General features: G+C 39.2%; 1 protein-coding gene across 10 annotated transcripts in view; it reads right to left on the reverse strand.

Annotated features, from left to right (window-relative positions):
• PRRC2C (proline rich coiled-coil 2C) overlaps positions 1-19998 on the reverse strand; it is a 78339-nt gene that overhangs the window by 44546 nt on the left and 13795 nt on the right. For 9 of the 10 annotated variants that reach the window (XM_062582191.1, XM_062582190.1, XM_062582188.1 and 6 more), the window contains exons 2-10: positions 13844-14011; positions 12273-12450; positions 8712-8818; positions 5491-5625; positions 3171-3406; positions 2594-2673; positions 1484-1617; positions 1314-1401; positions 890-1031 (exon numbers count right to left, since the gene is read on the reverse strand). In XM_062582191.1, coding sequence (XP_062438175.1) covers positions 890-1031; positions 1314-1401; positions 1484-1617; positions 2594-2673; positions 3171-3406; positions 5491-5625; positions 8712-8818; positions 12273-12450; positions 13844-13958 — 1215 coding nt within the window. In that variant the 5' untranslated portion in view covers positions 13959-14011. The remainder of the gene's footprint in view (positions 1-889; positions 1032-1313; positions 1402-1483; positions 1618-2593; positions 2674-3170; positions 3407-5490; positions 5626-8711; positions 8819-12272; positions 12451-13843; positions 14012-19998) is intronic. The other variant, XM_062582184.1, reaches the window with a different exon arrangement.

A 19998-nucleotide genomic window follows, 5' to 3' on the forward strand; every position in this document is an offset into this window, starting at 1 on the left:
CAAATTATCCTCCATCTGATATAAATGTGTATACAAAAGAGGGCAAGAACATCTCTATATCCTGTACTGAGAGCTCAATAATTACTTTAGAAATGTCACACATCCAAATATCAGAGTTTATGCTACCAACACTGCTCTTCCTCAGATTCAATGTAGTGACAAATCCTGAAAGGCTATATGGTCTTTATCTAGAGAAAGGGGAGTAAAACAAATTCAGAATCCTCCACCTTCGCTATCACTAGTATCAATGGACAACTTTGCCTGAAAATGTTATGGAAAGCCAACAATAGCTTTTCCTGGGAGGAAGAGGAGAACCAACAGGGCTCAGGAAGACATACGCTTAGGCAGTTGCCAATCTTCCACTACCGCAAGATAATTCAAAAAACCACAATGGCTAAACTGATAAATTCTGCATTATCTAAGACATTTCTGCCTGAGAAGTTAGACGCAAGTTGGCTAAGCTGTGCTGAAGAAAGTGAGTCACGATATAAAATCGGGAAAGATGTGTAAGCCAACAGGGCACGTTTACCCAGTGCCACTATAAAACATGACAGACAGCAGCATGGCTTCATTCACTGTTACAGGGTATGGTCACACAAAAGTATCAAGTTAAAAGTTCGTCAGTTGAGCCACAGCAACTGACCTAAGAGTTCTCAACCCCTCACAACTGTGGATTAGAAACCACTAGATAAAGACATGCTATTTTTATTTTGTGACTCGAAGAAGCTAAGTAGCACCCGATCAGTTACCACAGCTCAGACAAGCAGTAGTTGCTAACACTTTGACTCACACTCATAACCACTATAGACCTGATAGTTTGGAAAGACACCTGAGTCAGGCCTCTTCTGACAAGGTTTTTGCCAGAGAAGTTGGAGAAGGAAACACAAACCTGATCAAGTTGAGAGCTTTTGCCATAGGATGCTTTGGTTACTGCTGTGGAAACCTGGGTGGCAGACTTAGTACTTGTCTGGTCTTCTGCCTCCTTCTGGCTATCAGGGCTTTGAGAGTCTTTTGATGGTGTTTGTTCATCACTGTGCACAAAGGAAAGAAAGGTGTACTCCACAGAGGTATTTGGTGATTTACCTTCTACCTTCAGCCTTTCTTAGCAAGAGCAGAAGTTTCTCACCATCAAGATCACTTCTACTGCATGTCTAACTGGCTCAAGCATGCAAAAAGTTATGCAATTTATTATAATATTAAATTATTTAAATAAATGTTGTTGGAAGGAGTAAGCTTTGGCTCATTTCATTCAACTTCCTCAAAAGCTAAGCTAGTTACACATCATCCACATAAAACTGGCAACACCAACTCACCCACTTTCCTTCTCTTTTTGACTGCTTCCTTGCTCATCATCATCACTGAAGTTCAGCTGTTCAGTGTAATCCACTTCACTCTGAGCACCTGTTGCATAAGCAAACATTCATTTAAAAAAATTAAAAAGATTTAATGTACAAATAAAAAAATGTTAATCTGCTGTTCTTACCTGCCCAGCCTTCATCGGCCTCCGCATCTAGATTATCAAATTTATCCAACTCTTTAAGCTCGCTAGCACTAAGAATGGATGGGCGCTCAATAGGTTCTGAGCACCATGAAGGTGGTCCTCTTCCCCTTGGCCCTCTAAAAGAGAAACAGAAGCAAAGGCTGCTGTAACCATTTGTCCAGCAACATGAATAGATAAAAGGTCAACTTGTATGACAAGCAATTATTTCAAGTAGAGAGTGCTGTTCTCTTAAACACAGGCTATGAATTTGAGACAGGTGAGACTACTGTATTTCAAATAATGACTGTTACAGCACCATATTGGTTTCTTACTTGTTTGGAATGTTTCTGGAGAAAGTTTCATAAAGGAAGAGAAAGATTAGATGCTATAGCCTTGTCTGCACACTTTGCAACAAGCCCAATGTTCTGTGTTGTTACTTGACAGTAGAAAACCACACATCTTGTAGCTTGTGCAGTGCATACACAAATCAGATATCCTTCATACCACCTTTTCCACCTCAGCGATACTTCTTTATGATTTCCCTGCTTTCCCCAACATCTAAAGCTCTGTACCCTCTCCCTACTTAAGTTCTCCCAGTCACCTCTTTCCGCTTCTCCTGCCTCTTCCCTGTCCCAAAGCATCTGTCAAAGTTTGTACCCTCCTGCTCATAGGACCCCCCATTCTCTCACATGCGTGCATAGCCGCTTTCACCAACAAAAAGACATACAGGAAGGAGGAAAGCTAGTTTTAACACACGGCAGAGTTCTACTTTAATTGGCAAGCAGTACAGTTGAGAATCAGGAAGTACTTTCACTGTGAAAATGGAATAATAGTCCTCTTACAGACAATATGCTTCTTGAAATTACAAAGGTAAGGTGTTCCCAACTGTCTCCTGCCCTTCCAAATCAGAAGTCCTATGAAGTGGAGAAATCCCTCAAGTATTGCATCTGCCTAGATGCGTTTTTCTGCAACACAAGTGACCCCATAGCACTGCTCTATGCAAACCAAACAGTTAAGCTAGCTATTCAATAGGTGTCAGTTTTGTTTTAAAAAAACAAAACGCACACACAGACTTCAGATCTATACAACAGTAACACTCGTACTGTTTCTTACCTGCTAGGCTCAGAATTAGGGAATCTGGTTGGACCTTGCATGGAAGGAGGATATGCCATTCTTGGATACTGATTAAACATCTAGGAAAGGTTTATAACAGGAGCCACTTGTTAAAAAGAAATTATTGTATTAAACATACTGATAACATCAAAGGAATCATAATGGAAGTAAAGGAAGATTCTTTACTTGGGAAAGTTTGCTCTAATGGCAAGTGTGTGAAATCAAGGTACCAAGGTGGAGTGACTACAAACCTTCACCACTTCCTGACAAGTTGAAACTTCGTGGCAGGCCTTTCAGGAAAAAGGATTAGTAGCAGATCAGCATTTTTTCTTCAGTAGAAGGCTAGTTTAAAATAGTAATAGCACACTCAAAAAGATATATGTAGACTTTCATCTGGGAGTATGACTTAAAATGGAGAAATGGAAACGCTACAAATTCAAAATTCCAGTCTAACATTGAAATGTTTGTTTACCCAGTGACAAAAGCAATGCTGATAAGCATTCCAGGGACAAGGAAATCAAATGAGCCAATAATCACTCCCTCCTGCTTAAAACCTTTCCGTATAACCATCACTTACATAAGGTGGCATCATTGCCCTGTACTGAGATGAGACAGCTGGTTGCTGCTGACCATTCAGCTTGGGCTGAGGGACCTGTGGTAGTCGCACATCCCTCTTTTCTGCTGCCTTCTGGGCATCATTTTGCTCTCCTGGCACTGCAGCACTATCGTCTTGCCCAGGAGTTTTAGCTTCTTGATCAGTTGGAGAACCAGGTGAGTTGTTCTTATTACCACCTTCTCTCCAGTTGGTAGCATCTGCATGGACAGAATCAGTACGAAGGAAAAAAAAACAAGAACAGACTTTATATTACAGATTCACGGACAAGTACGAGCAAAAACACAGTCTTCCTACTGAGTTTCCTGTGGTACAGTAATTGCTGTGCAGACAGATGTTCATATTTACTGCTCAAACAAGCAACAGCTACTTAAGAAAAAAAGGCATTGTTTTCCAATTCTCCTCAGGCCTACCCAGCTGAATTCCTAAGGGGTGAGAGAAATTTACAGGTTGCTCTAGCTGTCTTTCTCACCTTCCAGAATACAATGCAACTTAGGAAGGGTGTTAATAGTAGTGCAACACGGAGAACAGCTTCAGCTGTGGTAAGTCGGCTACCCTGTCGACTTGATGTCTTAATGGTATAGAAAGAGCTGCTGTCAAGGGAAAGAACAAGCTTCTTAAGTAGCAGAGGCCTACCATGAATGACTAAAGCAGCTCAAAATGACATACTCATGTATCACATTTCTAAGACAGGTACCTAAAGTCTGACTCAGCTCTAACTCACAAGGATGGAATGGAAGTGACAAGGGCTGCACATCTGTGTGCAAGTGGCCAGTAAAGAAGTCTAGGAAAAGTAAAAGATTTAATGATCTAGCACTTGTGCCAGGCAGCTGATTCCTCTAGAGTTTTCTGTTGATTACAGAGCAGGGATTAGGACAAAAAAATAAAACTTAGCATCCCTGTTCACATCCTTAAGGACCGCCACCAACTCACAGACATTCACTGCCCATGATGTCGTAGGGACGACTCTCCTACCTCACGCAGTGCTAAAGCTATGCTCCCAAATTCCCATTAGAGTTCTTCCATTACCCTTGCTAGGGAGCATGACTGCTAAAGGACAATACTCACCAAGCTTGTTTAGCCCTCTGCTGTCAGACAGAAAGAAGGGCTTAATGGCATGCATACTGCTGATTAAAACTACAACAGAATGATGCAGGAGGCTGGAACAAACATAGCTGTTTTCCTAGTGGTGTTTTATTGACATCTCTGAGATTTCTTTTTGGCTTATTCTTTACACCAAAACCAGGCAGGGACCTGAAGAAGTACATTGTTTCAGTCTGCACACACATATGTTTCTACATTGAAACAAGTCAAGAAGAACCTGGGTGAGTAGCAGAGAAAGGGGCTCACGATTTTCTGAGAGCCCAAACCACTACAGCAGCAGTGCTTATCTTCTCCGCCACAGGCAGAAGGCAGTGCCAATTACAGTGCAGAAAGTGTTCTCCAGGTGCAAATTCCAGCAAAAAGTTCTGATGAAGAAAGGAATCCTGTTCCTCACAGGAAATGAGTGTATTGCTTCCCCAAATGCCTTCCTATTAGAAGAACTTGGGGAAGCAATACACTCAGCTCTGGACTGAAACATATAACACGAACCTTGTTTATATTTATGATTGTGTTTGCTATAGCTAATCATCTAAAGCTGAAATAAATCTGCCTAGTCAGAACACCTGGGAGAAGAGCTAAGAATGCCCCAGACTTCCACACCATACTACATTCTGACCTTGCAGGCCAAATGGGATTTTTCAGGCTAGGCATATGAGTATCCAATCATTTCAGGGCAATTCTAAAGACTGTTTTCATGGTTAGTTAATATTAGGAGAGTATTTCAGATACATTTTCAGCTGTTGTGGCATTCAGCAGGTAAAAGTAAAAAAGTGTCAGTATTGTGCAACCAGCAAAAGCCCCCTGGAGAACAAGCGGATTACTGACCAGTTTAGAAAAATGAGGAATGAATGGCAGATTAGGATTAGGAGAAATCCTGTTTCCACACATCGGAAACATGGTAGAGCAGGGGAGAGGGAGGAGAAAAAAAAAAAGCCCCCTTCCCCACCTCCCAATCCCTATGACAAGCTCTTAAACAAAATAACCATATAGTGAAAGAGAGTTGCAAGAGTTTCTTATGGAAGGACAATTTGGCTCATTTTCAACAGTTTATGTATTGTAGAGGTATATTGATTAAAAAAAATCCATTCAGTGTACTTTGCATGGGGAGTAAGCAATCTTGTAATAAGTAAGTCCCACACAAATGCATGCTATTTCACAAGAATTTGTAATATATACTTACTTTGTGGTCGCAAATTGGGTCCAGATCCATGCTCTTCAGCTGCATCTTTCTCTCTGCCTGACTTTTCTTGATCCCCAGCTGCCGGCAGACTGGGAAACTCTTGCTGGAAGTAACTATTTACTTGAATAGCTGGACCTACACAACAGTAAAATCACAGTCACAAACTTCTGTAGTCTAAAGAGGTCAGAAGTCTGATCATCCTTAAAAGGTGAACTTGAAAGCTACACTATTTTACTGGTAACATAGAATTCACATAAGCCTAGAGTAATCCTTATAAAGGATTCACATTTGCTAACAAATACCGAAGTCATCAAATCTACTGGGCCAATTACCACACCTGTCAGGACTGAGGAAAAAAGCTGAACCAACCACCAAAGAGACAAATGGACAGCTTGAACTGCCCAAAGGAACAAGATGCAACACAGGGAGTACAGTACTTAAGTTCCTCGGCTCTGTCAACATCCTTTTTTCAAGCACAAAGATTTCCCTTGTTTTATTCACAGCAACTGCAGTCAATTCAAGAACAGGCAGTTATGTTATTGCCAAAGACCCTAAGATTCATTACTGTTCTAATAACAAATAATTCTGCTGGACTATTGAAGGCCACAGTTTTATCTTGTGAGAAAACTTAAGTATCAAGAACTGTAGCATTCTTTGATTCAAAGCAGTGTTAAGAAAACCACTAAACAGGAACATAATCTATGTTTGGTCTATCAGCTATAACAAAAGCCTTAAATTCCAATCCAGAGTTATGTCAAAGGTTTTAAGCAAATCATTTTCCCCTCCTGCCAGACACACAATGAATACTGACCTATTAGCCAACAGCATTCTGATACCAAACCACTGATAAACTTGCTTAGGGAAAATTTCTAATCATTCTGAATAATGTCCTGTTCATATATCTATCTTAGCTACTGGATATTGTAAGAGACAGCATGTTAGGCCACAAAGACTACAGGGAAAACTGACAAAAAACGGATGTGAACACATACAGTCCAAAGCAAACAATCCCTTGGATCAGAGGAAAACAAAAAAGAAAAACAAAAAAGCTTCCTTATACCATTTTTTTTGTTTAAAGCTCCTCTTCTCTCTAACCCACAAAAGAATCCTTCTGAAAAAAGGCTAAAATGTAGGGATCTTGATGTTTTTTAAGAGTTAAGCACAGGACAAAATCCTCACTCTTTTCACTTCTGTTGTAAAGTTATGACAGCAAATATCACAACATTTGTATCTGTGCCTACATATGAGAACTTTCATGCTTAATTCCAACTTCACCTTCTGCAGGTCAGGTTAACTGAGTTTTTGTTACAGATATTAGACTCTTGATATGCCCATTTAGCTATATCCAAAGGCTTGTTTAATGCAACTGAAATCAGCAGTCACGCTAAGTTGTTGGCCTGCCAGGCAAGGGATCCTCTTTCAGAGGTCCTGTGGTATGCAATACTCATTTTATAAATCCTGAAAATGTTTTCTGCCCAAGTCCACAGCACAGCAATAATGTTTTAATTGCAAAGCAATACCATGCTCAGTGATAAGCCTGATAGCATTCAGGTTATCAACCTGAAATAGCTAGGCTGTCAGCCAAAAACAGTTCACCAATTAAGGTTTTCAAAGATGTTACAGTAGCAATTAACTTTGCCTCCTAATCAACATGAGAACTGAAAAATACATGCTGCAATTAAATTTTAGAAGTCCTTCCTTTCTACTTGGTCACAAGGAGTACCAGAGAAGGATTTAGTCTCGCCTCACTCAACTGAAGATGTACAAGAGCATGAGGCTGCTGGCTCATTTCCTGCTGGAATATATACAAGGCCTCTGGAAAAAGCCCAAATTCCACCAGCCAAATGCAGATCAGGAAAATATGAGCACGACAGGTGTACCCCAAGTTTCAAACTGAGGAGCACAGCAAGCAGCCGATGCCAATTCACACTCTCTATTCCTTCTTGAAATACCAAACCCACTACCGCATTAATTGAATGAAATGAGGGCGCCATCTGGGATTGGCACAAAGTTGCCATGGCAACCACAAAATAATTAGCTAAATGCATTTTGAAGCCACTGAGCTGAATCACTTTATTTCCTGTGTCAGTCACACTAGCAATGATCCGATCAGCTCACGTAGAAAGGCTGATGCAAAGTGATCTGCATACCAGTGCTGGCTTTTTCTGTTAAAAAAAAAATTATTCTACAACATTCCTCCAAGACAAAATACAGAGCGAGCTTAAGGGAACAGACTTTCTATATCAGAGAATGGATGAAACAAGGAACACGAGATGGGAAAGCAAGTGTAGAATCTACAAACTGCCACTTCGAATACTTACTCCATAAAAACAGCAGTCATTAGACATGCAATGCTAATATCGAGCTCTATGTAAAGGCTTAGAATTTACCTCCATATAACAGATTTATGCTACTAGATCCATCCAGAAAAGAGTTCATTTCAGCATAAAAGCCAAAATCATGTTTTCTGGCCACAGAAAGCTTGCAAGTCTCAGATTTAAGACAACAAAACAAGTCATGGGTTATTTTCCATAATGGAGATGCAGAAATTCTAAGCAACCTCTCACTCCATGCAATTTTGAAAGTCTGCTGAAGAACGAGCTCTAACCTTACATCTGTAACAGAAACACTCAAGCTAAGATCCACAGTTATGGAAACGATTCTCCATTCTTTCATACAATTACATAAGAAAACCACCTTTAATACTTTGCCCCTACAAAAATATCTACTTGAACAGTATCACTTTAAAAAGAAGCCAACCAGCCAAGGAATCTAGAAGATAAAGTAGCGTTGTAACAGACATTTAAACAGAAGCATGACTATACACCTTTTGAATAAAACGATTCAGAATAATGAATAAATTGACCACTGTTTACAGTGTTCCTTCACGTGCCAGAATTATATGCATTAAAAATAGAGATATTTTCCTCCTCCCATTTCAGCCCTGTTCAAGACCTTGTGCTATGACCACCATTGCTCTGCCAATCCAAAAAAAGAGGCCATGCAAGCCCTTTATAAGGCAATCAGACCTGCTACCTATTAAACTGGGCTGGAGTTCACTTGAGTGACAAGGGACTGGCTCACCTTCGGGCCAAGAAAGTTGCTTCCACAGCATTCTCAGTCCCAGCTGGCTCAAAAGGTTGCTGAGTCTGGATCTTTCACAGCAGCGTTCATAGCCCGCTAGGCCAGTCCAGATTCCCTCCACCTTTAACACCACTTACCATCGCCTTGCCCACCTGGCTTGGTACTGGCCCATGATTTGGCAACAGGAGCTGCTTCTGGAGCAGGAGTGGCAGGTTTTGGCTGCGTCTGCGGCACTTCTGGCTGTCTGGAATTGGAAGAAAAGCATTCATGAATACAAGACAGAGCACAGAATGAGGCTGTCAGGACTACTACTGCAAACGAATGAAATTTTCAAGTTATCTCGAAAACGAGGTAACTGCAACTAAAGAACCAATAACTACTTTTCTGTAGAAAAGCATTTTCATACGTCACAGTAGGTGTTATAGTAACAGTTAAAAATTGGAATAAATTAGCTAATTCTTTCAAGACTGGATTTCCTAAAGTGAAAAGGCATGAGTAAAAATGGCTGGGAAGACAACGTAATCAGTCAAACAGAATTACAACTTTTAAAGCACTTTTATTAGATGATCAAAACCCAATCAGTTTACAACCACGTAAGGGAAAAATGTGGAATAATATGCTCTTGGCTCAGTGGCCAAGAGAGGAAAGCAATTAAAATATATATATATATATATATATATATATATATATATATATATATATACACACTATTGTGAACAGACAGAAAGACAACAGAAATAAGTATGTCAGAAATTGTGAAGTACAAGGAAATGATAAGTAAAGCTAAAGACATCATGAAAAAATGTCCAGGTACAGAGTTCAGAACAAGAAAGTTGAATTCTATCGAGAACAAAGGCAAAGTCTCAATTTCAATATCTAGCAGGAAGAAGAGACAGACATTTTTCAATAAGCATTCACTTTGTCTCAATCTAAGAGGTGAACACATACTTGAGGAAGGTCTTTTTGGTCTATAAATCCAGTGAGGCTGTTTAATCTCTTTCAAGAATACCTATTTCTGAACTATGCCTCCCTAAGTAACTTAAGCCTCCAAGGTGTCTGTGTCCACAAGTAAAGACCTCCAGCTCATCGATACTTACTATTTGGTAACACAAGAACAGGAGAAATCTAACAGAGTAGAACTGCTTTATGGCACCAGTAAAGCAAGACCTAACTACAATGCCATGTTAGTTGATGTACTCAAAATTTTTAGTTTACAACACAGACTTTAAGAAGATCGCTCTGCTTAGGATAACAAACTGACATCCATTAACATCTTTTTGTGGAAAACAAGCCAATAGCAAAACGGGCCTTCAGGTTTCTGTAGAAGTATCTCTACAGATCTTATGCAATTAACTTTTTTAATAGGCAGTTAATTTACACTGCATAATATTTCAATAAACAACTATAAATGCTTTAAACAGATCTCCAAGTAACCCCAAATTTTTGAGAACTGTCACTGGAAAAAAAAACAAAACAAAAAAACCCCACATTTGGGTTCCGCAGGGATTAGCCCAAAGCACTACACAGCAGTCTCAGAAATAGCAGAGCAAAAAAAAAAAAAAAAAAAAAAAAAACTCCTCAACCCCCTAAACCCCCTCCCTCCTGCCCCCCCCCCCCCCCAAAAAAAAATACTGCAGGGGGAATCACATCACAGATGGATGGCAACTGCCAACAAGAGAACAAAGTTATTCAGGTTACTTAATCAAAGGCAATCCATTCTAAAAGAAAACAAAACACTTTTTCCTTAGAGCTAAATGCAGGAATATATATAGTCACTGAGACTTTAAAACATACAAGACAAATGAATCTACATAGCATGCAAACTGGACTGTTTAAAATCTTTTTGGCATTTAATATATTGAATCCTTACAAACTTTTAGTACAAATGTAACACTAAAATACGAAAAACTGATCAGCCTTTAAAAAGTCACAAAATTAAGTAGTTCATCATAAAGTTCACCATTGCTTCTAGACAAAACATGCTAATAATGGTGCAAAGCTAATCTGAGTATCAGTGAAAGACACTCAATTTAGTGATCTTTAGTTAATGGTAACATAAGGACAGAAAATTTTACATTTTTTTCAGTTATCCATCTACCTTAATTGGCATTTCACAAGGACAACTTTTGATTTATGTCCACAGACTACCAGAAGAAAAGAACTTCTCCACCTCTTCTACGTTATTCCTTACTTACATATTCTTACAGCTAGATATTTTCAAAACAGACTTTGGGGAGACCAGTATCAGAAACCTCTACGTAACAGCAGCATTTATAAGCACATTGAAAAGTCGGAGCAGTAGTAAATACAAAAATGGTCTGAAGACCCAAGCAAATGCTTTAGATAACCATAGCTTAAGAGAATTTACTTGTAGCCTGGACATACATATCCATTCCTGGGAGCAAGTCCCTCCTCCCACTAGTTTTACTTCTGTGTGAAGGGCTTTATCAGAATAACGCATAATGAAAAAACAAAGGCAAATATCTTCCAGTTGCAAATAAGGCAGAGTTATTTTTAAGCAAACCATCACCTACTAAAATACACTTTAACAGAAGTAGCAGGATACAGAAAGACAGACTTCAAGATATAGGTATTTTTAGTTAAGCTACTAAGCTCAAAACAGATTTAATTAGACAAAGTGTAAATGACCTCTTATGTACAGAAAATTTTTCATGGAAGTAGCATACAAACACTCGGCAGATGATCCTAAATTTACAGCTTCATAGACCTAAAACAAAAGCTAAATATAATAGTAAACTTGTAAGGGTTTAACAATCAATTTCCAATCTTTTTAGACAGATGATGCGAAAAATTGACATTTAAATGTAGGAATGCATGCAGGAAGAAATAAAGGGACAGCAAGAAAGGGAAGAAAACATTCAATCATCATTTGCTTTCACTAGTGCTAGTAACACACCAGCAAAACCACACCACTCTGCAACAAGCAGCAGTGCTTCAGTCAGGTGATCAAGGCACTAGCTGCAGAGCTTCATGAACCACAGTAACAGCTCCAAGAGTAGCAAGGATTCTAGCATGAAACTACATTTATATCCAGATTGAGTACGGGGAATTATATTACACAAAACACACAGAAGTGAATCAACATTATCACCATTTTCATGTTATTTTCAAGTTATTAAATTGCAAGTATTAAGAACCACCAGAGAAATAAAGTGGAGATTAAACAAATGTATACAAAGTAAAAATTGGTGATATTTCTCTGCCACAGATCAGCATAATCACACTAATTAAAGCATACTTTCACATACTCTCTCAAGAATTCACGAGTAGAGTTAGATAGCTTAGCTGCTGTGTACCTAAGGGTTCTTCCTAGAGTTTCAAGGCTTTAAGGTGATTAAACTGATCTTAAGAGAATGTGTTATAATATTCCCTTTGTGTCAGTTCTGGTGACTGTTCAAGGACAGCCATGACAGGCGACAAAAGGAAACGCCAAGCGCTTCCCCTCATATGGAACGTATAAGCATACTGCCTCCAACATCAGTGGGATTCTTTTTCCAACTGGCCTCTAATAGCAAACTTCTCCTCACAAAAACAGAGGTGCCACTTCCTCTCTACTAGATATCTTGAGGACATTCAGGTCTAATCAATTCTTCCCCACTCCCCACCTATCCCTAGTTCTGGGAAGATTTCTTGAGAAGAGTTACAGCAAAACCACCCTGATCTCATTGATCACTTACTTTTCTTCCTCATGCTGTTCTTGTTTCGAAGCCCATCCTGTGCCATCTTTAGGCACGATGTTCACATTAGGGTCGTTGCCTTTGTTCTCTGCTTTGAGACTAGGGAGGTTAGCAGGGGGAGGCATCCTCCTCGAAATAGCAACTTTTCCAAGACTCTGCAATCCATGGCGTGCGGCAACTGCATGCCAAAACAGAAAGTGGAAGTTAATAATGCTCTTCAGCAGAGCTGCAGAAATCAAAAAATGTTTTGCTAAAAAAAAAAAAAAAGAGAGAGAAATTTTAAGAGAAGAAGAATTAGAAACTCAAAATACTTGACAATTTAATTTAAGTGGGAATTAGAAATACTTGGTTTGGCAGAACTCAAGTACTTTTTAAACAGTGAGTCAATATAGTTAACCTATTCCAGAGATGAAATAGGATATACGGCCCCACTTTTAGAAGCGCTGCTCAGTGACAGTAAGATACAGGTATCTTAAAATCCTTTAAGATGACATTAAACATTATTCATTCTGTCCCACCTTTTGGGGTTTAACATACCTTGATAAGTACAGGAATACACACATGGGTCCAGCCCATTTCTTTTTTGCTGCACAAGCCCACTGGCTGGTGCTTCAGTTTCAGCTGGCAGATGCCGTTCTTGCAAAAACATTCCTACAAAGTGCATTCACTCCAGACCACAGGTATGAAAAACAGTACGAAGCTAACTGTACACGGTACATCCAACCTACCAACTAATCAAATCAGGTGAAAAAGTACAAAATACTATCCTAAGTATGTTATAATGCACAAGTATCTCAGCTTCAAACTTAAACCTCTAACATTATTGTAAACTTTAATATTAATATTAATTATTAAAAATAATTGTCAAGTTTGAACCCTCACTCCAACTCTTCGTATGTTCTCCCTCTGGATTTAAGTATATCGAATCAAATTATCAAATTCAAGGTCTGCAGAGTTTTTTTTTTTTTTTTTTTTTTTTTCCCTCCTGTGCTTCTCAATCCAATCATAGAAAACCATAACCACACTGGCCTTACTTGGGACTTCACTGAAGTTTCACCCAGTGTTTGTCTGCAGAACTCTAATGAAGCACCTGATATGAAAGTATACATCCCTTTCTTGTGAATCGAGTACCTCCAATTCTGCATAGGTTTTGTTATTTACACTCCACAAGGTGGGCAGGAACAAATACACTCACTAAAGAGTTTGAAATACAGTCAGTGGTAGAAGCACTGTCATACCCACTTCCCATCAATTAACAGTTAAAAACACAGCTAGGGAATGGCCTGTCAAGTGCTGATAACAGGGGGAGACTGAAACTATCAAACAGTTCTCTTATTCATCTGTATTCTACTTTCTATTAGACTGAAAATATTGTCTCCCTGAACTGAAACACTAGTTTACAAGTAATCAGAAACTGCAATCAAGATTCCTTCCCACAACTCTCCCATTTAACCACAGTTTCAAGCAGTTCAAAAATCTTTCTGTGGTTAGGTGCTCAGGTACTTTGCACTCTTAATAGACTGTCCTACAGTGATAAGGGAACAATGCAAAATTAAAGTCAGTGTACTCACCTGTGGTTTTCTGAGTTTCCAGTGATTTTCCCTTGTAAGTATTAAACAGACTGAGTGTTGCATACTTTGTTTTTCCATCCTTTGCTTTTGTACTCTGGCCTGACTTTTCCGACATTTCGATGGAAACTCATCGAGTCCGGTACCTCCTGCTCACCCCTCAAAATCAGCCTAAAAACATCAGAAGAGTAAAACAATTTGAACACTAGCCAATACTTCAGGTAAAATTCGTAAGACAAATGTTGCCACCATATTTAACTGTATCGTCACTGCTGTATCACTGCTATTCCTTTTAAGCATGCTGGAGATGCTTTAGAATATGTTATATCCAGGAATCCTTGAGCCTACTTAAGACTATGCCATTTTAAAGTATTTCGAGCTCCACAGTTTGAACTTTACAACTCCAGGAGAGTCAGTATTCAATCAATATAAAACCCTGTAAAAATGTTAAACAACATGCACGAGCTCACCAAAAGGCATGCGAAGTTTCCACCAGCAGTTAGCAACCCATGAGAGGAGCTCAATGACTTAATCCAACTCTACAGCCAAGGGCTCAGATACCATTAACTATTAGTGGTACAGTATTTTTGGATTCCCCCCCCCCCCCCCCCCCCCAGTTAGAATCCTTATGGACTCAGCAGCTAGAGAAATTAAATACACTGAGTCAAATTTCTTTATCAAATTGAGGAATACAGTATGTTTGGGCAAGAGGAGGGAGAGGAAAATTCCTTAAATCAAGGGTTACACTATTCTTCTTGCTACTTGTAGCACTAAATTACAGGGCTGTTAAAGCACAGCAGGTCATCTCTTTCCTCCCGCCTCCTCCCAGAATAGCAGACCTTGAGAAAAAGAACCCAGTAATTACCAGTTACACTTCACAACATTATTATATAGTCAATTAATCTTATCACTACTCAAAAAACCTGTTATATCCTTTAGGATAACTGGTTCCATTTATTTCCATACAGATTCCAGAATAGTTCAGATAAAATAAAATGCAAGAGCATCTGAGCTAAGAGCAAACAGCAAGAAAGCTGTCCATCCAGTTCAAACACTCTGGTGATCAATGAATCAAACACAGAGCCTCAGAACACTTTCAAGAAGAACTCAATTCACATACAGGCATTCATGTACTAAGTAGCCTGCATGGACAAACAATCCAGAGAATAAAGCACTCACTTAGTCATGAGAGACATTAACCAAAGTCAAAAGATGAGGGAAATTTCATTCATACAGAAGTGACAGCAACATTCCCACCTTACTTTTCCTTGCACCCCAAGGAAATGTGTGCTATTTCTACCCAAGTTTATTATTAAAAAACTTAACAAAAAAAACAACAAAACAAAACCCTACAAATAGAAAATCTCCCACAAATAACCTTAGGATGGTTCAACTGCAACAGGGCCAGACCCTATCCCACTACAAGCCTTGCAAACTTCTGAAAAGGAGGCAACAGTCTCCAGCTTCATACTGAGCTACATATGCTGCCATTCTCGTGAAGAGAAAACAATTTGCAGAAACTTTTGCCAAACTTAGTCAACATTTAGCTGTTTCAACATGTTATCTCAAAAGTCATTCTTCATTTCTTCCAAAAGATGTGATGCACAGAGTGGAAGTTAGCAAAATTCAGCCCACAAAGTGAGCCATGTATCCAGAACCCAGACCTTGGATGTGGTCAACAGTCCACTCCTGAAATCTCTTCTCTTAAACAGAAGGCACCTTTAACACAGTCTTTTTTAAAAGGATGGTGAAGTGAATGGAAGAGGATGTTTCCCTATATTCCTCCTCTTCATTTTTCCCCTCTTTTTTACTTTGTTGTCACCTTATCATGCCTGCTTCTCCATAGATTTTCCCTTCTCTATCCAAAAACTTATATATGGACACCACAGCTCACTACTCAACCAACATTACAGGCACAGGGAAGAAAAGAAAATACAGCCTGATAAATGAATTTAGGCAAGCTTATTTTCAGCAGCTACCAATTCAAGCTGATTTCAAACAACCATTTGCTGTTCATTGCAGCCCTAGTACTCACTTACAATTCAACAACATGCCAAACTTTGCCCATTATTATAACTCATGACCATGCAAGCACTTCCAGCTAGTCTGGAGACCTAAATCAAGGCAGACTTTTATCAAACTAGAGGCTAAATCAGGTACTAGGCCCTGAATTAATCCATCTTCTTCTACAAGGAAACTTGGTTTATCATGAGGTCGTCACTAAAATGGCTGTGAAAGGATTGGGCAGATTCTTCACCTTCAATTCTCCTATTACACTCTGCAAGACCAAGAGTCCACCACAAATGTCCTGGAGCATTAAGTAGAGAAGTAGGTATTGATCAGATAAATACCAGAGTGCTGCATATGTAGCAAATAAGCTTTCAGGTATGCAGTTAACATATCAAGTTAACCATATCAAGCATCAACAGGCTGAGCAGAAGGTAGTTTGAGAATAATTTAAAATAATGCTGATTTTTGGTCTTACTTTTCCAAGCTTGTACCTCTGGCAGAAACCACACACAGTCTTACTCTGTAAGGAAAAGAGTTATGATTAAGATGGAGAATTAGTACAGAAGTGCTTGAGCAAATCTTCATTATAGAATCATAGAATCAGTAAGGTTGGAAGGGACCTCTGGAGATCATCTAGGCCAACCTCCCTCCTCAGCAGGGTCACCTAGAGCATGGTAGACAGGGTAGCATCCAGGCAGGCCTTGAATATCTCCAGAGAAGGAGACTCCACAACCTCTCTGGGCAACCTCTGCCAGGGCTCCGTCACTCTCACAGGGAAGAAATTCCCCCTCACGTTCAGGCAGAACCTCCCATGGTTCAGTTTTTGCCCATTGCTTCTTGTCCTGTCACACTGGACAACTGAAAAGAGTTTGTCCCCATCCCCTTGACACTCTCCCTTCAGGTACTTATGGACATTGATAAGATCCCCCCCTCAGTCTTCTCTTCCCCAGGCTGAAGAGGCCCAGCTCTCGCAGCCGTTCCTCATAGGGCAAGTTCTCCAGCCCTCTGATCATCCTCGTAGCCCTATGCTGGACTCTCTCCAATAGCTCCATGTCTCTCTTGTACTGGGGAGCCCAGAACTCGATGCAGTACTTGAGATGAGGCCTCACCAGAGCTGAGTAGAGGGGCAGGATCACCTCCCTCGACCTGCTGGCAACACTCTGCCTAATGCAGCCCAGGAGACCATTGGCCTTCCTGGCCACAAGGGCACACTGCTGGCTCATGGTCAGCTTGTCATCCACCAGCACTCCCAGGTCTTTCTCTGCAGAGCTCCTCTCCAGAAGGTCAGCCCCCAGCTTGTACTGGTGCCTAGGGTTATTTTTCCCTAGGTGCAGGACTCTGCACTTGCCCTTGTTGAACCTCAGGAGGTTCCTCTCCGCCCAGCTCTCCAGCCTGTCCAATTATAATTGTCTTTTCTAGAACACCTGATAGCTTTATGAACAAGGGAAGGCTATCATGTTTCCCATTAATGCTTTTTGATACTAAATTTGCAAAAATCAAAGTCTGCTTATTACAGCTGAGCTCTATGAATTCTTTGTATTAAAATTCGTACTGCTTGACAACTTTTTCCAAAGTTACAAAGAAAAAAAAAACAGGGAATATTTTAAACTGATTAAAATTGCACATTCCTCACTAATCTGATTTGCAGAAAATAGATCAAGCACTGCAAGCATGGCTCTTTTAAACTAGGTCAGCCAAAACATTCACATTTAACTAAGTTTAGATCTGATATTGGGTGCTAAAGAAAATACACTTGCAAAATTAAATTTTAGATCAGATACTCAAGGCAGGGATGACAAATCCTCTCTTTGAAGAGCTTATCTGGCCCTCTAAAAACATATCTGCCAGGTCACACATTAAACATGCACTGTCATACCATCTAGTAATAGTTAAAAGAGTGGTTCCAAGCCATACAAAATAAAATTTCAGGATGTATCCAGCTGTAAGCCCCTTGGTTTCTTCACTTCATTTTATCTTGTATATACTGCATTCCTATATAGAAGCATTAAGAATCACTCCCTCTGTGGACCATCTATGAGATAGTTATCTACACAAATTAAAAATTTTACGTTAAGCTATGTTCTAGGTTGGCAAGTACTAGATTCAGATTCAGAATATACCCTAATATTTATATCTAACTATCATCCATAAGCTAGCTGTCCGTTTGAACTCTAATAGAGAGGCTCCTAAAAGCTAAGTGCTACTGTGTGCTAGGCTTAGACCACTGTCAAACGAGTAAGAACACAAGACAGCTGTGTTATCTCTGAACAGTAGCAACACATACAACATTTCAGAGCTACTTACCAAAATTAAGTAACTACCATGAGAGCAACCAGAAGGATAGGCAACAGAACAAGTAGTAACAACTGGCACATTTCGCCATGCTGTTATGAAGTTTAATGTAGTCAGTGGCTCATTATCAATTGCTGTGGTTACTCTGTGCATGATGACAGAAAGCACAATGCCCCCTAACTTCAGGAGCAAAGACTGCATTTCAGCCACTTAGTAATGTTACCAAATAAATTAGTTGACTCCTACTGTGGCCTTGTTTGTGATTCAGAGATTAAAATATTACTATAATTTCTGTAACAGTCAGTCTTTTTCAGACTGCAGCTGGTTGCTTATTTAGATCCTGCAATGAACTCAGAAGTATGTGGACAGAGTTTAGCACAGTAAGTAGCTGCCAGGACTCCTAGATAACATTTACTTATACCATTTTAAATACTTATAGCAGGTGGAAGAGCAAACAGAATACAGTATATTCTCCTAGATTGTGGTTGCAGAATCATATTTCTTCAGGAAAACAAACAAACAAAAAAACCCTAAGTTCCTACCTCCAGGAACATTTCAGGATTCCCTAAAACAAGTAGGTTACACTCTAATTGTACTGGTTTATATATCTGTAAATTTTGTGTAAGACCAACTACAGACTAGAACAGATCTTAGCTCCACTTTAGGAAAAAAGATTTTATGTGATTAAATTAAAAGATAAGTAGTATTACTTTTGAGGTCACTTTTGAGGACTGGAACACTACAAAGTTTAATATACCAAACACCTTAACTCAGCATTTCTCTTTTGTCCAGTTTCCTCCTCTCTCTCCCCCACCATGACCATTTCATTATTTTGTAGTTTTATAACAAATGTGAAAAACAGTTTTACATACTTACAGGTGAGAAAAGAAAATCACATTCTGTACAAGCTATCTAGATGAAAAAGTACTGACAGGCATGGAAAGGCAATGGGAGGCCTGTAAAGGTTCAGTTAGAAAGTTACCTTCTTTATTCAGAGCTTTTGGAAAAGGGCAGATCAACTCTTCTTATTGCCATGGGAAAACCTACATTATTTGTATTTAAGCTCTTCCAGCTAATAGGTTTCTGTATATGTTTAAGACTATCTATATATATATATATATAGATATAGATATATAGTTTCTCACTGCTGAGAGGATGACTACTATGCCCTATAATCATCCCCTCCTAACTGATGTAAGCACAGATGGCTGCATGGCAAGCTCATATTTTATATGCTCTATTTTTTAACTCCTAGAGAATTTTTTTTTTTTTTTTTTTAAGTTTAACATGTCAAGAGACTTCTTCATGAATATTATAATTATCACTTATGTAGTCCCATCAGTTCTTTCTTTTAAAGTTTTTTTTCTCTAATTTAAAACTAGGAGTATACAGTCTTTTAGGATTGGGAACTTGTATGTTATCTTCAGAGGATTTTGAAGTTTTATGAATATTAACTAAATACAGGAATCATTCCCACATTCCCTATTTAACACAAAACGGATATCCATGTCCTACATGTGTTACATTCTGGCAGAACTTGGAAAAGGATAAGCTGCAACGATTTAAGGAAGAGAACACAGTTCAAACCTGCTAAAAAATTTCCTAGGATCATAAGCTCTTAGTCACTCAAATCCCCATCTGCAAAGTAGGAAACATCATGAAAACACTACAGGAAAGTTTATTCTTAACTGGGATACATTAGCACCTCTCTCAAAACAGAAAACAAGAAACAAATCCCAAAAGACTGCTCCACGACATCAAGTACTCAAGAGGCACAAAACTCCTATAAAAGTTTGTCATTCACATTTGACCAAAATTCCAGTTTTCTTAAGATAGTTTCAAAACTTGCCAGAAAT

Source organism: Rhea pennata, chromosome 8 (genome assembly GCF_028389875.1).
Source record: "Rhea pennata isolate bPtePen1 chromosome 8, bPtePen1.pri, whole genome shotgun sequence".
NCBI classification, from domain to species: Eukaryota; Metazoa; Chordata; class Aves; order Rheiformes; family Rheidae; genus Rhea; species Rhea pennata.